General features: G+C 48.4%; 1 protein-coding gene across 1 annotated transcript; it reads left to right on the top strand.

Moving 5' to 3' along the window:
- Positions 1-1,999: 1,999 nt before the first annotated feature.
- On the top strand, positions 2,000-25,465 carry LOC307125536 (asialoglycoprotein receptor 1-like). The gene is made up of 10 exons (XM_079815436.1): positions 2,000-2,156; positions 3,065-3,148; positions 3,625-3,699; positions 3,782-3,874; positions 4,081-4,176; positions 4,270-4,368; positions 4,515-4,607; positions 5,596-5,756; positions 15,335-15,444; positions 24,028-25,465. The coding sequence occupies exons 1-10, from the start codon at positions 2,093-2,095 to the stop codon at positions 24,176-24,178; spliced, it is 1,026 nt and encodes a 341-aa protein (XP_079671562.1). The 5' UTR covers positions 2,000-2,092; the 3' UTR covers positions 24,179-25,465.
- The last annotated feature ends 390 nt before the right edge of the window (positions 25,466-25,855 follow it).

The following is a 25,855-nucleotide window of genomic DNA, read 5'->3' as shown; positions in this document are numbered from 1 at the left end:
GGCCACTGTCCTGCAGAGTTTAGCTCCAACCCCAAATAAACACACCTGAACCAGCTAATCGGTGTCTTACAAGGCCCTAGTTAGACCCTGATTAGCTGGTTCAGGTGTGTTTCATTGGGGTTGGAGCTAAACTCTGCAGGACAGCCCTCCAGGACCGAGTTTGGAGACCCCTGGTTTACAGCGTGAATGCTGCGAAAAAAACACAAAACAAATTAAAACGGGAAAGAGCTTTGAGATTGACTGTACAAACAGATTTGACAAGATATCTGAGGTATATTTTTACAGACTGCCAAAAGCTACAGAGAAGAGAAACAAATGGATCGATGCAATTCACAGAAACAACTGATCTCCAGGCAGCGAGACGTGGATTTGCAGTTATTTTGTGTCAATATGTTGAATTTTGGGGTAAAATAATACCCTATATATTGTATTGTTATACATTGTATTGACTGTCTATCTACTGTCTTATATTCTGCATGGTTGGATGTTTTTAAATAAACGCAGACAAAACTATAGGGCTGGACCTTCCTATATTGTATTTATATAAAGTGTTCACAGGCACATTTTCTTTATGTACTGTGGGGCAAAAAAGTATTTAGTCAGCCACCAATTGTGCAAGTTCTCCCACTTAAAAAGATGAAAGAGGCCTGTAATTTTCATCATAGGTACACTTCAACTATGAGAGACAGAATGAGAAAAAAAAATCCAGAAAATCACTTTGTTTGATTTTTTAAGAATTTATTTGCAAATTGTGGTGAAAAATAAATATTTTGTCATCTACAAAAAAGCAAGGTTTCAGGCTCTCAACACCTGTAACTTCTTCTTTAAGAGGCTCCTCTGTCCTCCACTCGTTACCTGTATTAATGGCACCAGTTTGAACTCGTTATCAGTATAAAAGACACCTGTCCAAAACCTCAAACTCCACTATGGCCAAGACCAAAGAGCTGTCAAAGGACACCAGAAACAAAATTGTAGACCTGCACCAGGCTGGGAAGACTGAATCTGCAATAGGTAAGCAATCATGGTTTGGGCTGTTTTTCTGCAAAGGGACCAGGACGACTGTGTAAAGGAAAGAATGTATGGGGCCATGTATCGTGAGATTTTGAGTAAAAACCTCCTTCCATCAGCAAGGGCATTGAAGATGAAACGTGGCTGGGTCTTTCAGCATGACAATGATCCCAAACACACCACCCGGGCAACGAAGGAGTGGCTTTGTAAGAAGCATTTCAAGGTCCTGGAGTGGCCTAGCCAGTCTCCAGATCTCAACCCCATAGAAAATCTTTGGAGGGAGTTGAAAATCCGTGTTGCCCAGCGACAGCCCCAAAACATCACTGCTCTAGAGGAGATCTGCATGGAGGAATGGGCCAAACTACCAGCAACAGTGTGTAAAAACCTTGTGGAGACTTACAGAAAACGTTTGACCTCTGTCATTGCCAACAAAGGGTATATAACAAAGTATTGAGATTAACTTTTGGTATTGACCAAATACTTATTTTCCACCATAATTTGCAAATAAATTATTTAAAAATCAGACAATGTGTTTTTCTGGATTTTTTTCTCATTCTGTCTTTCATAGTTGAAGTGTACCTATGAGAAAAATCACAGGCCTCTCTCATCTTTTTAAGTGGGAGAACTTGCACAATTTGTGGCTGACTAAATACTTTTTTGCCCCACTGTATTTCCCCGGCGTTGAAATCAGGCTCATATAAATATCAGGAAACATGATTCCTGGCTGCATGTCAGTATATATGGATCACTGGATCTTTGATAAGTTGTGAGAAACACTATATCAAGTCCAACCTTTAGTTTAAACTGATAATCGTTTGTTTTACTCATGTTTCCCCTGTTAACTCCAGTCACGCAGAAGCTCTTCTGCCACTCAGTCCGGCTGAGGGGGTGTGATCCGGCGGGACAGTGACGTCAATGCATACCCTTTACCTAGAAGCTTCCCAGAAGACATTCCCTAAATATCAGTTCCTCAGAATGTGGAAGTGATATTTTTAAGGAACATGATAAAGGAAGTGTCGTTTTGAATTTCAAATATAAGAAGCAAGTGACTTTTACATTTTCTCCCATTTTACAATCTCAGAAAATGGATTCTGAAGAATACATTAAAATGGAGATGGAATGTGAACCAAAGACGTCATTTCGGAGAGGTTTGGAAGATTTACAATATCTCAGGGCTTTACGTTTTATTACTGGTTATAGCCATCGAGCACATCGTTGCACTTTATATGATAAAGCGGAGTTGCCATCTTTGTATAACCAAAGAAGTTTATTTGGTATTGTTTCATTTATTAATCGATTTGTGGTTTAATTCCATCTTACTTGTCTCTCAGCTTTTCTAATATAAATGTCTGTTGTTACAATCTTCGTTCAAATGATTTTGTTACACCTTAAAGTTCCTCGGGTTCGAACAGAGCTAGGAAAAAGAGGCTTTAAATAATTTACAAAAGATCTTAAAGCTGACTTTGCTTCCTTCGCTAAATGAGTTTCAGTTACTTTTAACAGATGATGTGTTTTCTCCTTTGGTAAATTGCTGTTGTGATTCTTGATTGTGTTTTTCTGTCTGGATGTGTTTTTTAACCTAAAAATAAAGAATGAATGAGAGTTTCTCCAACTGAATTCAATCTTAAAGCGTTAAACTAATTTGGCTTTTACGGCGTGAGAAGTCCTGCAATTACATTTATTTTAATGTCTTGACAAACTTTTTTATCAGTATTTCAAAAGCCTCTTTTATAAATGAAATGTGATTATAATGCTGAGAATGTTTCTTCCTCAGGGGTCGAGATGGGATAACGTCTCAGATTTTTAACCAGAGAGCTTCAACAATGAATCATGTTCATGCTGATTATGGTTATTAATATTTTGCACTGCTCAAACTTCTAAGTATAAACTTGGGCATGTCACTTGTTCCGGTGCCATTTTGCTACAGACATGAATGATCTCAATGTGGCAAAAATAACTAAAGAATGGCATTGCAAAATTAAATTTTTACATTTCGACATTTTATTGTTGATATAAACAATAGAAATGAATCAAGGATTCTGTCTGTTTTCTGCAGGCCGTCCGTGTAGCAGACAAACTGGCATCTTTGTGCTTCTAGGAACCGTCTGCATGATTATTTTCATCATGACTTCTGTCATCTGTGAGTGTTTTAAATGAAATACTGTCTTTAGTGTATTGCTGCTATACTTTAATTTTGCAGTGGTATGACTGCAACGGCTTTGTGTTTTAACCCCCGGGTTCACAGACAAGGCTTAAGCCTAAAGTTAAGACTAAAATGCATGTTTGAGCTGTTTTAACTGAAGGCATATCTTATTATATGTCACTGCCATAGTTTTGTCTCATCAGTAATGTTATTCTCTAAGGCATGTTTATAAAAGCTTAAATGTCCTAATTGAACTAAGGCTTAATCTAAACCCTGTCTGTGTCTAAATAATGACATAATCTAAATAATGTCAACATGATACAAAATGTACTAATTGTCATATGAACCGAACGGCTTTGCTCTTATCACTGAACTGAGCTTTAATAAAATATTGAATTTTCATTTGAATATTAAAAATATTTGCAGAGAAGCTGGAAAAGTTTGCTTGTCTTTCTGTTTGTTTCGGTTCGAAGTTTCGCATCAAGAAAGAAAGTTCTCAATGTTGGAGAGTTGGACGAACAGCCACACTTCTGATTTTCAGAGCAAAGGTGAGAACTTCATCATCATTGTCATAGATCAGTTTTGATAATGGACTTTTAATTAACGACTGTTTTTCTTTGACGGGTACAGACCTAGAAAAGATGGTTTCTGAGCTGCAGAATTTGGTGTCCAATCTGAGCTCATTTTTGAACACGTCTGGATCAAGTAACCCAATGACCAATGGTTAGTACTCTGTTGTTTATTTTTGTTAGAGATCCCAAGGCCATTTATGGAGAAAAACACTTTGCATTGAAGTATCATGAGGATAATGATTAAACTTTTTAGAACAGTTTAAACATAAATGTCCTTCAAATGTCCTCCATGAACAAATGTTACATTACTAATGTCTGCTCAATTCCTTATTATGTGTCCCTTTCACTCTCCAAAAGAAATGCATGAAAAGAAGTTGTCTAGTATTGAGACCTCGATGACTGATCTTGGCTCGTCACTGAAGTCACTCGAAACCAAACAAGAGGAAAACCTGGGTGAGCACTGGACATACTTTCAGCATTAAATAATCCTCAAATTACGACAATATATCAAGTGTTTGAAGCTGTATATTTCTATTTCTCCTACAGAGCACTTGATGCACACTTTGAGTGTGGCATTATCAGCTCTTAGGTCTAGAACAATGGGCAGTTCTTTTCATTTTTCTCTACTTACGCAACGTAGCTTGGGTAAGACAGCAACCTAAAAAAAACCCACAAATATTATTTTAAATATACTGTAAATGTTAATAGATTTTCCTTTTAGAAACTTAATATATCATGTTCTTCAAAATTGTGATTTTCTTATATTGTTTGGCTTTTGTCTCCGGCTAAAGAGAAAATGTCCAGTTCACAGACGGAGATGACGAGTTCAGTGGAGGAACTGAGATCATTTGTTCAAGCTTTGTCTTATAAACTCTCATTAACCAGTGAGTAAACTCTAAATTCAATGTGCAATATTGTGCTTAGATATGTAGTTCCTGTTTTAATGTCGTTATTTTAAATAACAACTGTTTGTTTTGTTGGCACAAACCTCTAAACCCGTAATGGTGCACCAGGCAGTGCAATGATGGTCAAAATAAACGAGAATCACTGTGAAAAAAATAATATACAACAATCATAGACATTCTGAGCAGGATTCAAGGGACAGTTGACTCAAAAAATTTAAATTTTGTCATTAATTGCTCACCCTCATGTTGTTCCAAACCTGTAAGACTTTCGTTCACCTTCAGAACACAAGTGAAGATATTTTTGATGAAATCTGAGAGCTCTCTGACCCCTCCATAGACAGCAACACAACGACCACTTCCAAGGTCCATAAAGGAAGTAAAGAGATCGTTAAAGTAGTCCATGTGACTCCAGTAGTTCAACCTTAATGTTATAAAGCAACGAGAATACATTTTGATTGCAAAAAAAACGAAACAAAAATACTATATTACAACAATTTCTTCTCGTCTGTGTTACTCTTACGCTGTTAACGTAGTGTAAACAGTGATGAATGAAGGTCTTATGGGTTTGGAACAACATGAGGGTGAGGAATTAATGACAGGATTTTCATTTTTGGGTGAACTAACCGTTTAAATTACTTTAATCTGCATGAGATAAACGTGATTTGCTGAGGTTGGGTGAGGAAAAACTTGGACGTATTTGATTCAGACGATATCAAAAACATACAACATCAGTACAGTGAAATATCAACTAAACCTCCCCACATAGAAAACTAGCCCTGCCCAGGGTTTATGGGGAGATTCTCCTAAATGAAATTCTGCTGTCCTTGACTTACTGTTGTGTTGTCAAACCATTAATGACTTACTTTCTTGCATGAATCACAAGAGGAGTTGACTAACCGAGTGTCTCAGAGAGAGGTGGAGTAAAGGTGGGAACTAAGTGTTAATTTATTCTTGTCCTCTTACATAGACTCACTTACACCAGGCTGTCCTGAATCTGGATGGATCCCATTCAGCAACAGCTGTTACCTGTTCTCTAATAATGCACTGAACTGGACCCAAGCAAAGGATTACTGCGAAGAAAGGGGTGCATTACTCTTAAAATTTGAAGAGGACTCTGAGGAGGAGTGGGTGAGTAACAGACACACACACACACTTTTCCTTGCCCCCTTCAGGCGTAGTGGTCACTGTGAGAAACCACCTGTTGTTCCCTTACAGTCGGTCACGTTCGACGTACGTTGGAACTGACCGACGAATTGATGATCGCTTTCAGAGACCAATCTACTTAGAGTGTAAACTAAACGAGCCAATGAACATTGGCATGCGGTTCACGCGTTCAACGCTCCTCCCCGCCGTGCGGGTATAAATCAGGAAGTGGATGCACCGCATCTTTGCTTTCTGCTTCGGAGCCGAATAATTGCTGTTCCTTGCTGTAATCATGTCTACGAACAGGTGTTAAAGAACGAGTCTGCTCTTCTGGAGGACGCTCTTTCTGGTCTGGTGCGGGTGAGACAGAACGAGCAGTGGTGGTCGCAGTCACATGTGACAACAACAGCTGTTTTCACAGCTCCAGAGTGTGTGCGTCTTCAAAGAGTGTGACTACTCTCAAAAGGCTTGCACTAGAGAACTGTTGTGTAGCCGCAGCTTTCAGGGTCTGGAACCATCTCGGGACTCTGGACAGGGATTGGAGTCCACTCTGGACTCTGGTCAGAGGCTGGAGCTGGAGCCATCTCTGGTCAGGGTCTGGAGCCATCTCGGAACTCTGGACAGAGGTTGGAGCCATCTCGGGACAGGAACTGGAGTCATTTCTGGACTCTGGTCAGGGGCTGAGCCATCTCGGGACTCTGGACAGGGACTGGAGCCATCTCGGGATTCTGGTCAGGGGCTGGAGCCATCTCGGGACTCTGGTCAGGGGCTGGAGCCATCTCGTTACTCTGGACAGGGACTGGAGCCATCTCAGGACTCTGGACAGGGACTGGAGCCATCTCTGGACTCTGGACAGGGACTGGAGCCATCTCGGGACTCTGGTCAGGGGCTGGAGCCATCTCTGGTCAGGGACTGGAGCCATCTCTGGACAGGGACTGGAGCCATTTCGGGACTCTGGTCAGGGGCTGGAGACATCTCAGGACTCTGGTCAGGGAATGGAGCCATCTCGGGACTCTGGACAGGCGCTGGAGCCATCTCTGGACCTTGGACAGGGACTCAAGCCATCTCTGGACTCTGGACAGGGACTCGAGCATTCTCGGGATTCTGGTCAGGTGCTGGAGCCATCTCGGGACTCTGGTCAGGGGCTGGAGCCATCTCGTTACTCTGGACAGGGACTGGAGCCATCTCGTTACTCTGGACAGGGACTGGAGCCATCTCTGGATTCTGGACAGGGACTGGAGCCATCTCGGGACTCTGGTCAGGGGCTGGAGCCATCTCTGGTCAGGGGCTGGAGCAATCTCAGGACTCTGGTCAGGGGCTGGAGCAATCTCGGGATTCTGGACAGGGGCTGGAGCCATCTCTGGACTCTGGACAGGGACTCGAGCCATCTCTGGACTCTGGACAGGGACTTGAGCCATCTCGGGACTCTGGTCAGGGGCTGGAGCCATCTCTGGTCAGGGACTGGAACCATCTCGGGACTCTGGACAGGGACTGGAGCAATCTCGGGACTCTGGTCAGGGGCTGGAGCCATCTCGGGACTCTGGTCAGGGGCTGGAGCCATCTCGGGACTCTGGACAGGGACTGGAGCCATCTCGAGACTCTGGTCAGGGGCTGGAGCCATCTCGGGACTCTGGACAGGGACTGTAGCCATCTCGGGACTCTGGACAGGGACTGTAGCCATCTGGGACTCTGGACAGGGACTGTAGCCATCTCGGGACTCTGGACAGGGACTGTATCCATCTCGGGACTCTAGACAGGGACTGGAGCCATCTCTGGACTGTGGACAGGGACTGGAGCCATCTCGGGACTCTGGTCAGAGGCTGGAGCCATCTCGTTACTCTGGACAGGAACTGGAGCCATCTCAGGACTCTGGACAGGGACTGGAGCCATCTCTGGACTCTGGACAGGGACTGGAGCCATCTCGGGAATCTGGTCAGGGGCTGGAGCCATTTCTGGTCAGGGGCTGGAGCCATCTCTAGACAGGGACTGGAGCCATCTCAGGACTCTGGTCAGGGGCTGGAGTCATCTCGGGATTCTGGACAGGGGCTGGAGCCATCTCTGGACTCTGGACAGGGACTCGAGCCATCTCTGGACTCTGGAAAGGGACTGGAGCCATCTCGGGACTCTGGTCAGGGGCTGGAGCCATCTCTGGTCAGGGACTGGAGCCATCTCGGGACTCTGGACAGGGACTGGAGCAATCTCGGGACTCTGCTCCGGGGCTGGAGCCATCTCGGGACTCTGGTCAGGGGCTGGAGCCATCTCGGGACTCTGGACAGGGACTGGAGCCATCTCGAGACTCTGGTCAGGGGCTGGAGCCATCTCGGGACTCTGGACAGGGACTGGAGCCATCTCGGGACTCTGGACAGGGACTGTAGCCATCTAGGGACTCTGGTCACGGGCTGGAGCCATCTCGGGACTCTGGCCAGGGACTGGAGCCATCTCTGGACTGTGGACAGGGACTGGGGCCATCTCGGGACTCTGGACAGGGACTGGAGCCATCTCGGGACTCTGGTAAGGGGCTGGAGCCATCTGGGGACTCTGGACAGGGGATGGAGCCATCTCGGGACTCTGGACAGGGACTGGAGCCATCTCGGGACTCTGGTCAGGGGCTGGAGCTATCTCGGGACTCTGGTCAGGGGCTGGAGCCATCTCGGGACTCTGGCAAGGGGCTGGAGCCATCTCTGGACTCTGGACAGGGGCTGGAGTCATCTCTGGACAGGGACTGGAGCCATCTCGGGACTCTGGACAGGAGCTGGAGTCATCTCTGGACAGGGACTGGAGCCATCTCGGGACTCTGTTCAGGGGCTGGAGCCATCTCAGGACTCTGGTCAGGGGCTGGAGCCATCTCGGGACTCTGGTCAGGGGCTGGAGCCATATCATTACTCTGGACAGGGACTGGAGCCATCTTGGGACTCTGGTCAGGGGCTGGAGCCATCTCTGGTCAGGGACTGGAGCCATCTCGGGACTCTGGACAGGGACTGGAGCCATCTCGGGACTCTGGTCAGGGGCTGGAGCCATCTCGGGACTCTGGACAGGGGCTGGAGCCATCTCGGGATTCTGGTCAGGGGCTGGAGCCATCTCAAGACTCTGGTCAGGGGCTGGAGACATCTCGTTACTCTGGACAGGGACTGGAGCCATCTCAGGACTCTGGACAGGGACTGGAGCCATCTCTGGACTCTGGACAGGGACTGGAGCCATCTCGGGACTCTGGTCAGGGGCTGGAGCCATCTCTGGTCAGGGACTGGAGCCATCTCTGGACAGGGACTGGAGCCATTTCGGGACTCTGGTCAGGGGCTGGAGCCATCTCAGGACTCTAGTCAGGGACTGGAGCCATCTCGGGACTCTGGACAGGCGCTGGAGCCATCTCTGGACTCTGGACAGGGACTCAAGCCATCTCTGGACTCTGGACAGGGACTCGAGCCATCTCGGGATTCTGGTCAGGGGCTGGAGCCATCTCGGGACTCTGGTCAGGGGCTGGAGCCATCTCGTTATTCTGGACAGGGACTGGAGCCATCTCGTTACTCTGGACAGGGACTGGAGCCATCTCTGGACTCTGGACAGGGACTGGAGCCATCTCTGGACTCTGGACAGGGACTGGAGCCATCTCTGGATTCTGGAGAGGGACTGGAGCCATCTCGGGACTCTGGTCAGGGGCTGGAGCCATCTCTGGTCAGGGGCTGGAGCAATCTCAGGACTCTGGTCAGGGGCTGGAGCAATCTCGGGATTCTGGACAGGGGCTGGAGCCATCTCGGGACTCTGGACAGGGACTCGAGCCATCTCTGGACTCTGGACAGGGACTCGAGCCATCTCGGGACTCTGGTCAGGGGCTGGAGCCATCTCTGGTCAGGGACTGGAACCATCTCGGGACTCTGGACAGGGACTGGAGCAATCTCGGGACTCTGGTCAGGGGCTGGAGCCATCTCGGGACTCTGGTCAGGGGCTGGAGCCATCTCGGGACTCTGGACAGGGACTGGAGCGATCTCGAGACTCTGGTCAGGGGCTGGAGCCATCTCGGGACTCTGGACAGGGACTGTAGCCATCTCGGGACTCTGGACAGGGACTGTAGCCATCTGGGACTCTGGACAGGGACTGTAGCCATCTCGGGACTCTGGACAGGGACTGTAGCCATCTCGGGACTCTAGACAGGGACTGGAGCCATCTCTGGACTGTGGACAGGGACTGGAGCCATCTCGGGACTCTGGTCAGGGGCTGGAGCCATCTCGTTACTCTGGACAGGAACTGGAGCCATCTCAGGACTCTGGACAGGGACTGGAGCCATCTCTGGACTCTGGACAGGGACTGGAGTCATCTCGGGACTCTGGTCAGGGGCTGGAGCCATTTCTGGTCAGGGGCTGGAGCCATCTCTAGACAGGGACTGGAGCCATCTCAGGACTCTGGTCAGGGGCTGGAGTCATCTCGGGATTCTGGACAGGGGCTGGAGCCATCTCTGGACTCTGGACAGGGACTCGAGCCATCTCTGGACTCTGGACAGGGACTGGAGCCATCTCGGGACTCTGGTCAGGGGCTGGAGCCATCTCTGGTCAGGGACTGGAGCCATCTCGGGATTCTGGACAGGGACTGGAGCAATCTCGGGACTCTGCTCAGGGGCTGGAGCCATCTCGGGACTCTGGTCAGGGGCTGGAGCCATCTCGGGACTCTGGACAGGGACTGGAGCCATCTCGAGACTCTGGTCAGGGGCTGGAGCCATCTCGGGACTCTGGACAGGGACTGGAGCCATCTCGGGACTCTGGACAGGGACTGTAGCCATCTCGGGACTCTGGTCACGGGCTGGAGCCATCTCTGGACTCTGGCCAGGGACTGGAGCCATCTCTGGACTGTGGACAGGGACTGGGGCCATCTCGGGACTCTGGACAGGGACTGGAGCCATCTCGGGACTCTGGTCAGGGGCTGGAGCCATCTGGGGACTCTGGACAGGGGATGGAGCCATCTCGGGACTCTGGACAGGGACTGGAGCCATCTCGGGACTCTGGTCAGGGGCTGGAGCCATCTCGGGACTCTGGTCAGGGGCTGGAGCCATCTCGGGACTCTGGCAAGGGGCTGGAGCCATCTCTGGACTCTGGACAGGGGCTGGAGTCATCTCTGGACAGGGACTGGAGCCATCTCGGGACTCTGGACAGGAGCTGGAGTCATCTCTGGACAGGGACTGGAGCCATCTCGGGACTCTGGTCAGGGGCTGGAGCCATCTCAGGACTCTGGTCAGGGGCTGGAGCCATCTCGGGACTCTGGTCAGGGGCTGGAGCCATCTCGTTACTCTGAACAGGGACTGGAGCCATCTCGGGACTCTGGTCAGGGGCTGGAGCCATCTCTGGTCAGGGACTGGAGCCATCTCGGGACCCTGGACAGGGACTGGAGCCATCTCGGGACTCTGGTCAGGGGCTGGAGCCGTCTCGGGACTCTGGACAGGGGCTGGAGTCATCTCGTTACTCTGGACAGGGACTGGAGCCATCTCTGGACTCTGGACAGGGACTGGAGCCATCTCTGGACTCTGGACAGGGACTGGAGCCATCTCGGGACTCTGGTCAGGGGCTGGAGCCATCTCTGGTCAGGGGCTGGAGCCATCTCGGGACTCTGGACAGAGGTTGGAGCCATCTTGGGACAGGGACTGGAGTCATTTCTGGACTCTGGTCAGGGGCTGGAGCCATCTCGGGACTCTGGACAGGGACTGGAGCCATCTCGGGACTCTGGCAAGGGGCTGGAGCCATCTCTGGACTCTGGACAGGGGCTGGAGTCATCTCTGGACAGGGGCTGGAGTCATCTCTGGACAGGGACTGGAGCCATCTCGGGACTCTGGTCAGGGGCTGGAGCCATCTCAGGACTCTGGTCAGGGGCTGGAGCCATCTCGGGACTCTGGTCAGGGGCTGGAGCCATCTCGTTACTTTGGACAGGGACTGGAGCCATCTCTGGACTCTGTACAGGGGCTGGAGTCATCTCTGGACAGGGACTGGAGCCATCTCGGCACTCTGGACAGGGGCTGGAGTCATCTCTGGACAGGGACTGGAGCCATCTCGGGACTCTGGTCAGGGGCTGGAGCCATCTCGTTTCTCTGGACAGGGACTGGAGCCATCTCTGTATTCTGGACAGGGACTGGAGCCATCTCTGTACTCTGGACTGGGGCTGGAGTCATCTTTGGACTCTGGACAGGGGCTGGAGTCATCTCGTTACTCTGGACAGGGACTGGAGCCATCTCTGGACTCTGGACAGGGACTGGAGCCATCTCGGGACTCTCTTCAGGGGCTGGAGCCATCTCTGGTCAGGGGCTGGAGCCATCTCGGGACTCTGGACAGAGGTTGGAGCCATCTCGGGACAGGGACTGGAGTCATTTCTGGACTCTTGTCAGGGGCTGGAGCCATCTCGGGACTCTGGACAGGGACTGGAGCCATCTCGGGACTCTGGCAAGGGGCTGGAGCCATCTCTGGACTCTGGACAGGGGCTGGAGTCATCTCTGGACAGGGACTGGAGCCATCTCGGGACTCTGGTCAGGGGCTGGAGCCATCTCGGGACTCTTGTTAGGGGCTGGAGCCATCTCGGGACTCTGGTCAGGGGCTGGAGCCATCTCGTTACTCTGGACAGGGACTGGAGCCATCTCTGGACTCTGTACAGGGGCTGGATTCATCTCTGAACAGGAACTGGAGCCATCTCGGCACTCTGGACAGGGGCTGAAGTCATCTCTGGACAGGGACTGGAGCCATCTCGGGACTCTGGACAGGGGCTGGAGTCATCTCGTTACTCTGGACAGGGACTGGAGCCATCTCTGTACTCTGGACAGGGACTGGAGCCATCTCTGTACTCTGGACTGGGGCTGGAGTCATCTTTGGACTCTGGACAGGGGCTGGAGTCATCTCGTTACTCTGGACAGGGACTGGAGCCATCTCTGTACTCTGGACTGGGGCTGGATTAATCTCTGGACTCTGGACAGGGACTGGATTACATTTTGGACAGGGACTGGAGCCACCTCTGGACTCTGGACAGGGACTGGAGTCATCTCTGGACAGGGCCATCTTGGATGAAGGCTCAGGACTGGCGGCCATGATGGCTGGGGGAGTGCCGTGTTCCTCTCTTCGACTCCCATAATAAAAGCAGAGTCTCTCAGCTGTAATGCTAAGTTGATTTCATTTTTTTTATTATTATTTATTTTGCTAAGGCTGTCTGAGTGGAAGAGGTTGAGAGACGGGGGAGCGATAAATCGAAATCCCTCCGGCGCGAGGATGATCTGTTTAGATCTGCTCTGACGGATAGATCTGAGATATCCCTGGTGGTTCAGTCCAGGAAGATTTGTCTGTAAGGGTACTGTTTAAGCGCACAGTTACCTGACTCTCCATTTTCTTCCACTCCAGAAACGGGTTATACTATATTTAATTATTTTTTCACCTACGAATATTTTAATTTCATTTCTGTAAAGCACTTTGAATTGCCACTCTGTATGAAATGTGCTATACAAATAAACTTGTCTTGCCTTGCCTTGATATAAAATTCTTATGTCCAACTAGGATTGTGCAATGGCATAATTGAGCTGAGCGGTTATGTTATGTACAGTAACCATTGTGCATATACAGGAAATACCAAATCACAATGGCCCTCATTTATCAAAAGTGCGTACACCAAATTTCCAGCGTACACCTGGCGTACACCCAAAACCACGGTGACTTTGAGATTTATCAAAGTATCAATATGGACAAATCCTACTCCAGCTCAGGAGGTGGTGTACGCACGTTTTGAGTTAGTGAGAAAATGCGCAGAAAAAAATTCCTAACACCACAAAACGCACTGACAAATATATGCTATATTATGACCCACTGTAAAAAACAACAACAACAACTAAAGCCCTATTCGCACGGGATAAGTACGCTATTATCTGGGGACCTCGTGTGATTTTAGAAATGACTCCCCCACATCTGAATTTTGCTTGGCGCATTCGCACGAGAGAAGCTGTGATTTTACTCGAATTTACTGAATTATCTCCCGGATATGATGTAAAGACTTGAAAATGTTTTTTCGTTATTGATCTAGCTGTATGAAATTATAGTCGTATCGATATCATTTTGATTGTTTTATAGTAATAAAAATAATTTCATTCAGTTAGAGAACAAAAACGTAACTGAGCAATATACCACGGAAGATTCAGTTTCAAAGCTAAATGTAACAGTGCCCATTTAAGCGAGTTTGTCATTGTACTGTTCTGTTTTTGTGTTTTTCATTAAGAATAATATTAAACACACCATTCAAGCAATTTACTCCCAAATTGGTGCTCATTCTAAAGTGAAAGTAATCCGCGCGGCCGCACGGGAATTCATAATGGTGCGCATTTTATGCAGCTTAGCTCCATTGTTCGTGAAAGATAAAGATAGAAATGCGCACAGGACACAAAAACCTTGCAAAAATGATATACGATCCGCCTAATCCCAGCCAAATCACAGAGATGCCGATTCGCACGGGACTATATTATCACAGGACCTCGGTGTTCTGCGAAATATGATAGGTAATTTGCGGGGGAATTTTAACTTTACATATTACAGACATGGCCGATTCGCACGGGATTAAGATCACAGACATTCTCTGCAGTTATAACAAATCAGAGGTCCCCACATAATAGGCTACTAATCCCGTGCGAAAAGGGATATAGCCTAGTAATTATAAACTTCAGTGTTTATTTTTTGTGCAACATTCAATGTTTAATTTGTGTGACTTTACCAAAGTATTTGATTTGTAGGCATATGTATTCCTCCAGTTGCGAGCCTGTGCCCTTTACCTGACGTTGGTTAGCTGCACACGGACTGGGACTGAAAATAATTCAGACCGACACAATAATAAAAATGACATTCTTCTTCTTTTAAATAATAATAAAATAAATAATAATAATAACGACATTCTTCTTCTAAATAACAATAAGCGTCATTAATAATACAAATCATAAAAATAATAAATCTTACAAATTGTCATGCAATTATTAATGTGAATGAATGGTACTCCACATCACATCATCATCATCACTATTGTACACCCCAATAGCCAACATGTGACGTGATACGAAATTAAATGCTAATTATTTCAAAACACATGCTGTAAAATATTGAATTGTGATAGGTAATTTCTCATCCAAACAGCTATTTAAATTGGATTTCCACCGTACACCTTTTTGTGGGCGCCTTTAATCCCACTCTTTAAACTAGTTTTTCCAATTCCCTGGTGATGGTCTCGATCTCCACACCGGAGAAGTTTCGCTTCTTTGCCGTCTTCCGTGTATCCATGGCGTAAAATGAGGGGGTGGGGGAGGCAGAGACTTGAATATATAGGGGCGTGTTATTCTAATGACGATCGTTTTCAGCCGCGGCATTTATCAAGGGCAGGTTTTGCGTACGCCTGGATTTCAGAGGTGCGCACAGCTTCATAAATCAGGCGGTGAGAGGAGTGTAAGCATAATCTTACGCCAACATATACGCCCGTTTCGACGCAAGATTGATAAATGAGGGCCATTGTGTCTGTGCATAAAAGGGTTAATACCTTTTATTCTGTCTTTAAGTATTTTTTTTAATCTCTCCTCCTAGGAATTTGTTACACTTTTAGCCAAACCATTTGAATTCTGGATCGGTCTAACGGATCAGACCACAGGCCAGTGGAGATGGGTGGATGACACTCCTTGCACCATGGACAAAGTGTGAGTTGATCTATGCAGTCACAGTTTTCCATATCCAATTCATTTTCCATTATCCCATTATAAACAGCTGTATCCATAGCTTCCACAGGATATCGTCAAATTTGGCTTTGTGGTTATTTGTGGACGTACGTCGGACGTACCGACGAATTGGGATCCCTATGGAAAACGCCATAGTTACTACCACTTCCAGCCCAGCGATGAGCCCCTCAGACTCAGATCTGATGCGGGCGGGGAAGTTCACGCAGGGAGAGTCCAAGCTGCTGTTCCGCAAGACCCATTCAGCTGACTGTATTGGATAACGCTGGGAAAGCGTGCCTGTGAAGGCCGCTGCGGAAGCCACATCATGCCCAGAGGGAGTTAACATGTGGAGAATACACGTATGGGCTGGCCGTGGGCAGCACAACATACGGAAGTCCCAGGGGTGGCCCCGGCCAATTAGTGGAGGGGGACAACACGTACCTGGGACGGCAGAGGAGACTCTGCCGAGGGAAAGACACGGGCTCGCCGTAGGGAGCCGTACCGTGGAAGAATACACATATGGGACCGCCGTGGGGGTCACTACATATGGAACCCAGCCTAACACAAGTTCCACCAATGCATACGAGTGTTAGACCTGGCGTCGAACGCTCCGCCACGTCCGACTGCCGTGGGTTGCGGAGGACTCAACAGGGTTCGCCGTTCCGGGGAACTCGACTGGAGCAAAATAAGCGCACGCATCCGTCTACCATAGGGGAGGGAATGGCGCAGCAAGCCGACACTAGAACAGGCACTTCGGTGTTACTGACTATGGGAAGTGAGCACACAGGAAGATACCGGCTCTACACGGAGGCTATAGAATCTAGCGAACGTGTTCGGTGTCGCCCAGCCCGCAGCTCTACAAATATCTGTCAGCGAGGCGCCACGAGCCAGCGCCAAGGAAGAGGCAACACCCCTAGTGGAGTGGGCTCTTAACCCGAGCGGGCAGGGCACGTCTTGGGACTGATAAGCCAAGACGATGGCATCCACTATCCAGTGGGCCATCCTCTGCTTGGAGACAGCCTTTCCCTTCTGCTGTCCTCCGTAACAGACGAAGAGCTGCTCTGAGGTCCTGAAGCTTTGCGTTCTGTCCACGTAAGTCCGGAGAGCACGGACGGGACAGAGAAAAGCTAGGGCTGGGTCTGCCTCCTCCGAAGGCAGCGCTTGCAGGCTCACCACTTGGTCCCGGAAGGGAGTAGTGGGAACCTTGGGCACATATCCAGGCCGGGGTCTCATGATCACATGGGAGCTACGATCGAGTTACGGGATTCGTCGACCGAAAATGCCTGCAGGTCCCCTAACCTCTTGATGGAGGCCAACGCAGTCAGGAGTATTGTCTTTAACGACAGAACTTTCAACTCAGCTGACTGCAGAGGCTCAAAGGGTTCTCTCTGTAGTGCAGTTAGCACCAGAGTTAAGTCCCAAGAGGGTATGGAGGGAGGACGAGGCGGATTTAAGCTCCTCGCTCCCCTAAGGAACCTGACGACCAGATCGTGCTTACCTAGAGATTTTCCATCTACGAGCTCATGATTAGCGGCGATAGCGGCAACATAGACTTTGAGGGTGGAGGGAGACAGCCTTCGCTCCAACCCATCTTGTAGAAAGGTAAGCACAGATCCGATTGAACACCTTCGGGGGTCTTCTCGGCGAGAAGAGCACCAATCGACGAACAGGTTCCACTTCAACGCATAGAGGCGCCTCGTAGAGGGGGCTCTAGCGGAAGTAATGGTGTCAACTACCGCTTGCGGTAGGACACCTAGAACCTCCGCGTCCCGTCCAGGGACCAGACATGGAGTTTCCAGAGGTCTGGACGTGGGTGCCATAGGGTGCCCTGTCTCTGAGTCAGGAGGTCCTGTCTCAGAGGAATGGGCCAGGGAGGTGCTGTCGCAAGGAGCACTAGTTCCGGGAACCAAGTCCGGTTGGGCCAATACGGAGCGACCAACAGGACCTGCTCCTCGTCCTCCCTGACTTTGCACAGTGTCTGCGCAAGAAGGCTCACTGGGGGAAACGCAGTCTTGCGTTCTTCCCAGGGCCAGCTGTGGGCCAGGGCATCCGACCTGAGGGTCCCCTCGGTCAAGGAATAAAACCACTGATAGTGGGTCGTCTCTGGGGAGGCAAACAGGTCTACCTGTGCGGCCCCGAAACGACTCCAGATTAGCTGGACCGCCTGGGGATGGAGTCGCCATTCTCCCGGAAGCACCTGCTGATGTGACAGCTCGACGGCCGCACGATTGAGCAGGCCCGGAATATGAACGGCACGAAGCGACCTCAGATGCTTCTGACTCCATAAGAGGAGATGGCGGGCGAGTTGTGACATGCGACGGGAGCGTAGACCACCCTGTTTGTTGATGTACGCTACGGCCACAGTGTTGTCCGTCCGGACCAGAACGTGCTTGCCTCTGAGCGGCACTTTGAAGCGGCTGAGTGCAAGACGAACTGCTAACAACTCGAGGCAATTGATATGCCATTGCAGTTGAGGCCCCGTCCACAGACCCGAAACTGCAAGCCCGTTGTACGTGGCACCCCAACCCGTGGATGAGGCATCCGTGGAGACAATGGAGTGCCTGGACACTTGTTCTAGGGGAACTCCTGCCCGGAGAAACAAAGGGTCCGACCACGGGCCGAAGGTTTGGCGGCACCTCGGAGTCACTTGGACACGGAGGGATCCGCTGTGCCACGCCCATCTCGGGACTCGATCGTGTAGTTACTCGAGCGGCGTTACTGCGGCTGCGGATGCCATATGCCCCAGGAGCCTCTGAAAATGTTTCAGTGGTACCGCTGTCCTGCCTTTGAACGAATTCAAGCAGTTCAACACTGACTGGACGCGCTCCTCGGTGAGGCGCACTGTCATGGCGACCGAGTCTATCTCCATACCGAGAAAAGAGATCCTCTGTGTGGGACAGAGTTTGCTCTTCTCCCAGTTGACCCGAAGTCCCAACTGGCTGAGGTGACTGAGCACCTTGTCCCTGTGTTCGCACAACTGCTCTCGCGACTGGGCAAGGATCAGCCAGTCGTCGAGGTAGTTGAGGATGCGAACGCCATGCTCTCTCATGGGAGCAATGGCCGCCTCCGCAACCTTCGTAAAGATGCGGGGCGAAAGGGACAGGCCGAAGGGTAAGACGCGGTACTGATATGCCCGTCCCTCGAACGCGAAGCGCAGAAAGGGCCAGTGTCGAGGGAGAATCGAGACATGAAAGTACGCGTCCTTCAGGTCGATCTCGGGGACGGATGCACCTGAAGATGCGCTTCTGCGTTAACATCGTGAACGGCAGCCTGTGAAGGGACCGGTTCAGGAATTGCAGGTCCAAGATCGGTCGTAACCCGCCGCCTTTCTTGGGTACAATGAAGTACGGGCTGTAGAACCCGGACCTCATATCGGCTTGAGGGACCGGCTCTATCGCGTCCTTCGCCAGTAGGAGAGCGATCTCCGCCCTGAGCACGGGGGCGTTCGCCTCCACTACAGTCGTGAAGTGAACGCCCCTGAACTTGGGGGGACGCCGGGCGAACTGAATCGCATAGCCGAGTCTGATGGTACGGAGGAGCCACCGAGACGGGCTGGGAAGCGCTAGCCAGGCTCCCAGACTCCGAGCAAGGGGGATCATCGGCACCACAGATGTACCCGCAGCGGGGCAGCGAGGCGGAACGCAGGGATCCGGCTCGGACGGGATCGAAGCGGGATCTGAGTGTGCTGTGCAACACTTACCTGCATCCGCGGAGGGGACGTGCGAGTGTGGGGAGGCCGCTTGTGTGCGTCCCGACAGCCGGCGTCCCCTGCTGGCGAAGGGAGAGGTACTTGAGGGTGGCGAGGCATGGGAGCGTCGACCACCGCCAAGCGCGCTCTCTTGGCACCCAGAGATATTGGAAACTGCTCTTTTATTGAAGTTTTGGGCGGAACAGACAAACAAAAGATTCTCCCCCGGCCCTCCTCCGGGGGAGGGAGTGGTGCTGCAGCCATCTCCCGCAGAGCAGTTTACTCCATCTCTGGGCGGCCCGTTTTAGGGTCGCTTGCGACGACGCTTGCCACCTGGCTTGGCAGCGACCTGAGCGGGCTGGACATTCTTCCCACGGCCGGCCCCACGCCGTCGGCTGGTGTTAGGCTGCTGCGGTGCCTTGGCGGGGGCGGAGGCGGCGGCGGGTGGACGTCCTCGGCGACGAGTAGCTGGAGGCGGTGCCACCGGCGGCGGGGTGGAGGCAGCAGCGGGCTGCCGGGGCAGGATGTGTTTGATCGCCTCCGTCTGCTTCTGGGCTGCCGAGAACTGTTGGGCGAAGCTCTCGACCGCGTCGCCGAATAACCCAGCTGACGAGATGGGGGAGTCCAGGAACCGATATTTATCGGTCTCCCTCATGTCAGCCAGGTTTAGCCAGAGATGACGCTCCTGGACCACAAGCGTGGACATCGCCTGACCAATGGCACGGGCGGTGACTTTCGTCGCCCGGAGGACGAGGTCCGTCGCCGTCCGGAGCTCCCGGAGGAGCTCTGGGTCAGGCATACCCTCGTGCATGTCAAGGAGTGCCTTGGCCTGGTGGACCTGCAGCAACGCCATGCCATGCAAGGCGGACGCAGCCTGTCCGCAAGCCTTGTAAGCCTTCCCGGTCAGACCGGAAGAGAACTTACAGGCTCGGGACGGGAGACGTGGGTCACCGCGCCAGTTAGAGGCGGTCGCCGGACACAGTTGCATCGCGGCGGCGCGCTCCACTGGCGGGATCCCCACGTAACCCTTGGCTGGTCCGCCGTCGAGGGTAGTTAGGGGGGAGGAGTCACTCGGCCGGTTTCTGGCAGGAAAAGGTGCCGTCCACGACCTCGTGAGCTCCTCATGCACCTCCGGGAAGAAAGGTGTCGGGGCGGGACTCTGAGAACCAGCGCGGCCCGCCCCGAGGAACCAATCGTCCAACCTAGAGGGTTCGGGACACGGTGGAGGGTTCCACACGAGCCCAACCCTTTCGGCAGCCCGGGCAAGCATAGCAGCCATCTCGGGGTCCGGGGCAGCCGTTGTCACTCTCCCAGAGGGAGGCAGTACAACTGACCCTTCATCCTCCGAGGACTGAAACTCCCCCTCCGATGCAGCGATCGACATCTGTTCGTCCGCTGGAGCTCCAAAAGTCACCACTGGTCCCCGTGGGAGGGTCCAGCGGTTTCTTTCGGAGGCTCTACCGGCTGCGGAGCTGAGGGATTAGGGGCCTGCGGAGGTTCGCTCGGCGGGTTTGCCCTAAACGTAATCCTCAGATCACCCTGGCCATCCAAAGAAGTAGGTCTACCCGGGTTAGGGGTAGAACTAGTTCGTGGGATGGGTAAGGGGACTCCCCCAGCCCGGAGGTAGGAGAGTCTTGATCTTAGCTCCGAGATAGTCATGTTCCCGCAGTGGGAACATGAACTATCCACAAACGCCGCCTCAGCGTGCTGTGTGCCCAAACACGTGAGACAGCGATTGTGACCGTCAGCAGGGGACAGGGAATGACCGCATCCAGAAACGCACGGGTGGTATGACATCTTGAAAAAGACGCAGCGTCACCCGTGAAGCTCTTTTTGTGAGGAAACGCTCTGTGCTGAAGCACTCAGGGGGAAACGCGACAGCGCACGGGGTTTAGTGCAGCCCGTGCCTGTACTCAAACAGGAAAACGCACACCAGACCAACAGAAATTTGTTGCTGTGAGAACAGCAGTTTTCTCTGTACTACAGAGGCAGCAGATGAGTCTTCCGCGATCCCGCTGGAATGTGCCGTCTCTCCAACGCGCGTTTCTCCTCTGCTCCGGTTTCTCTAAACAGTCTTGCTGATAGCAGTATAAACTCAATGTTGAGTCGTCTTCGATTCGCCGTTTGGCTCCGAAGTGAATGACAGCGTGCATTCGCTCTCGCTTCCTGTTTATACCCGCGGCGCGGGGCGGAGCGCGAGATGCAAATCGGTTCATTGGCCGGTTCTAGATAGCTCGAAGCTGATAGGGGCTCCCAGAAGTGATCCCAATTCGTCGGTACGTCCGACGTACGTCGAACGTGACCGACTGAATGGGAACTGTTAATTCAAGATAATGTACTATTTGTACTATTTGTACTATTGTACGTTTATTTTCTGATTCTGCACGCTTTGAATCAGACACAGAGAAAGTAGTGCGTAAGATTACATTTAGTTGAATTAATGGTAACACTTTACAATAAGGTTCATTAGTTAACATGAACTAATAATGAACTGCACTTATAAATTATTTATTTATCTTTATTCATGTTAATTTCAACATTTACTAATGCATTATTAAAATCTTGTTAACATTAGTTAATGCACTGTGAACTAACATGAAGAAACCATGAACAGCTGGATTTTTATTAACTAACGTTAACAAAGATTAACTAATGCTGAACAGAGGTGTTGTTCATGATTAGTTCATTAACTAATGCATTAACTAATTTTAACTAATACAACCTTATTGTAAAGTGTTACCCAGTCCTTCCAGAAAAATGCGGCTTTTTTTTGTGATTGTTGCGGGCAAAAATCCTTGATTATGCGGCACGTTTTCTTAAAAAATGCGATGAAAAATGCGGGATATTTATGCAATTTTATGCTATAAAATCGCGGGAACTTGCAAAAACTGCGGTTTGATGAGAAAGAGAAAAAAAGCACTACATCACAGAAAGTGCTGGAATATTTAAGTTCTCATCTTGTTTTATTGAAGACCTTAATAATGGCTCAAATTTACAAAACATTTAGTCAATCAAGTTCTGTAGCTTTACAAAAGGAATATGCTACAACTTCTGAAAAAATTTATAAATAACTTCCTGTTTTACAGATGTCGCTATACAAAACAGACATTTGAGTGCTTCCAATGCACAAAGTGCAATCTCTTAAAGGGTTAGTTCACCTAAAAATGAAAATTCTGTCATTAATGACTTCCCTTTATGTTGTTGGACACAAATTAAGATATTTTAGTTGAATTCCGATGGCTCAGAAAGGCCTCCATTGGCACAATGTACACTCTCAAGACCCATAAAAGGTAGCCTAACTAAAGACGTCGTTACAAAGTCCATCTCATTACAGTGGTTCTACAATAACTTTATGAAGCGACGATAATAGTTATTGTGTGCAAAAAAAACTAAATAACGACTTATATAGTGATGACTGATTTCAAAACACAGCATCATGATGCTATGAATCATCGAGTCGATTCATGATTCGGATCGCGTGTCAAACTGCTGAAATACGTGACTTTGGCGATCCAACCCGCTGAATCGACTCATTGATTCATAACGCTTCAAACCGCTGAATCAACTCATTGATTCATAACGCTTCAAACCGCTGAATCGACTCATTGATTCACAACGCTTCAAACCCTGAATCAACTCATTGATTCATAACGCTTCAAACCGCTGAATCAACTCATTGATTCATAACGCTTCAAACCGCTGAATCGACTCATTGATTCATAACGCTTCAAAGCTGTGTTTTGAAATCAGTCAGCACACAGGGAAACTGCTTTGCTCTTTTGCTGTTATTTTTGTTGGCCAATGGGAGTTTGTGCTTCATCATGGTTTCACCGGTATCTATGGTTTCTCCACGGGGTTTGAAGCTTTTCGATGACGTTCGCGTCGGGTAATCACGTCACTTCAAAACGTTCCCATGGCAATAGGCGGAAATGGCGGCTCTTGTGTGAAGTAAACGAAAATGTTTCAACTTTCTGCTAATATATATGACTTTTTTTGCAACGAAAATGCGGGGATTATGAAATCATGATAGCCCCGCATATTTTGCACGCGGAAATAGGCAATTTATGCGGCGAAAGTGCGGCGTATTTGAAAAAATGCGGCCCCCGCATGAATATGCGGACTTTGGCTGATTATGCGTTAAATCACGCGATCGCATAATCGCGTTTTTCTGGAGGGACTGGTTACCAAATTAATTATTGAGAGAGAGAGAGAGAGAGAGAGAGAGAGAGAGAGAGAGAGAGAGAGAGAGAGAGAGAGAGAGAGTTCGTATATGTCTGTTCAGGGTCTCTCTTAAAGGTTCACCCAAAAATTAAAATGTGATGTTTATCTGCTTACCCCCAGGGCATCAGATATAGGTGACTTTGTTTCTTCAGTAGAACACAAATGAAGATTTTTAACTCCAACCGTTGCAGTCTGTCAGTCGTATAATGCATGTGAATGGTAACAAAGTCTATGAGAGTAAAAAAAACATGCACAGACAAATCAAAATTAATCTGTGACGACACATTGATGTCTTCAGACATGAAATGATCGGTTTGTGCGAGAAACCGAACAGTATTTACTATACACCGTAAACTATGCCAGATTGTGTACAGACCTCACACACCGGAAGTGATCGTGCGCTAAAGGCTGTTGGACATGGTGGTGTATTAGAAGTAAAAAATTATATAAATACGGTTCGGTTTCTTGCACAAACCGATCGTTTCGTGTCTTAAGACATCCATGTGTCGTCACAAGCCGCAGGGTTTAATTTGGATTTGTCTGTGCATGTTTTTTGTAGGTCATGAAATAAAATGAATTAATCAGTTTAGATGGAATGTCAGAAAAGTTTTTATATGCTGATGGAATATTGTACACTTTTTTGGCTTTGGTTACAGACACTGGGGTCCTGGGCAGCCGAATGACTGGCAAGGACATAATCAAGGGGGAGGAGAGGACTGTGCACAAATAAAAGGAAATGTGTATGTTAATGACCACCGCTGCTCCGACAAAATGAGATTCATATGTAAAGGACCCAAGGATTCTTAATAGCAAACTGTTTGTGTTGCTTCAAGAGAGCCACCACACGTCTGTGTTGTGTTTTCTTTATTCATGTATAATCATTTTATCATAATCTTTTTCAATTGATTCATTTTTATTATTATTTTACTTATTTTCCTTGCTCTTGGAATGCTTGCTGCTATTGTTTAATCTTATGATTGTGTGGTTTTAGAGAATTTCTGTGTTCACATTCCCAGGACAGTGTTGTGCAGCAGTAATTAGGGGCCAAGCACCGAAGGTGCGAAGGCACCTATTGAAATCGTTCCCGTTCTTATTATTATTCTGCTGCTTCTTCTTCTTCTGCCATTGAAGTCTATGGCAGCCCATGGAACGGTATGGTAAAAAGTTGTGAAATTTGGCACACTCATAGAGGACAGTCTGAAATGTCACCATAGCAAATTTGGATTTACTCAATCTCTCTAGCGCCACCACCAGTCCAAAATTTGACTCATGTTAATGCTAATAACTTTTGAACCATAAGCAATTGTATCCAGCTGCAGCCCCGCAGCACACCAGTTTCAGAACACCAGTTTCAGAACCCCATCCACAGAACCGGAAGTGAGGGGCGGGGCTTAAATAGTCATAGTTGCGCTATCCATATATGTAATTTTCTTTTGTTAAATATAAGCTGTTTTCACATGGATTTTGATCGGATCGATGTCTACAATATTTAACAACACTGCTTTTAAATAAAGTCATATTTCTGTTTATATAATATGCATGTCGTGATGTACAATGATCAACATTTTAAAACATAGCCTATTGATCATGCTTAAATCAATGAATACAAAGACTCATGGAAACAGGCAAAAAACACAGTTTTATTTAAAAAAATATGAATAAATGTATAACATGTTGTAAAGTGTTTCCCATTTGACTATAGATATATTAGTATTATTTCGTTCACATTCATGTTGTTACAAATAATACTGACAGAAATAGCCTATGAGATTTAATGTTAATGGACACACACTGTAGTTTATTGTTACTTTAACAATACTATAACTTTTTTATTATTATTTAAAAAATATATTAGGCCTAACACATTTGTAACATGTTATAAAGTGTTTCCCACTTGATTCTATATTCAATCGTATTATTTCGATTGAAAATAATGGACAGAGAATAAGACATTTCTATTTTTCAAATGTCAAATAAAAATAACCATTTAATACAAGGCCTTAAAGTGAAACGTGTTTCTCTGAAAGAAAACAAATAGGACATATATAAAATATTTCTAAAATAATAGGTTTAAAACAAATTTAAATGGTACACAATAAAAAATAAAAACATGTAAAAAAGTTATCTTAAAACACAAAAACTTGTGACTCTTGAGCACATATCATGGCATATTTCAGAAATACTTGAAAAGATGAAAGTGTTTTCATCCCTGAAAATGAAATTAATATGTTTTATTAATGAATAATTATTTAATATTAAGACAAATAATATCTTTTGACAAATGCAAAAAAAGTTTTAATGATAAAACGTGAAAGACATGAAAAGATGAATGTATTTTTATCCCTGAAAACAAAATGAATGTTTTATTAATTAATAATTATTTAATATTAAGACAAATAATATATTTTGACAAATGCAAAAAAAGCTTTAATGATAAAACGTGAAAGACGTGAACCGATTCAATATTCGTTCACCATCACATGT

This window comes from Gobio gobio, assembly GCF_949357685.1.
Source record: "Gobio gobio genome assembly, chromosome: 4".
Lineage (NCBI taxonomy): Eukaryota > Metazoa > Chordata > Actinopteri > Cypriniformes > Gobionidae > Gobio > Gobio gobio.
The sequence above is the reverse complement of the archived record's forward strand: the minus strand, read 5'-3'. Positions and strand labels throughout refer to the sequence as shown.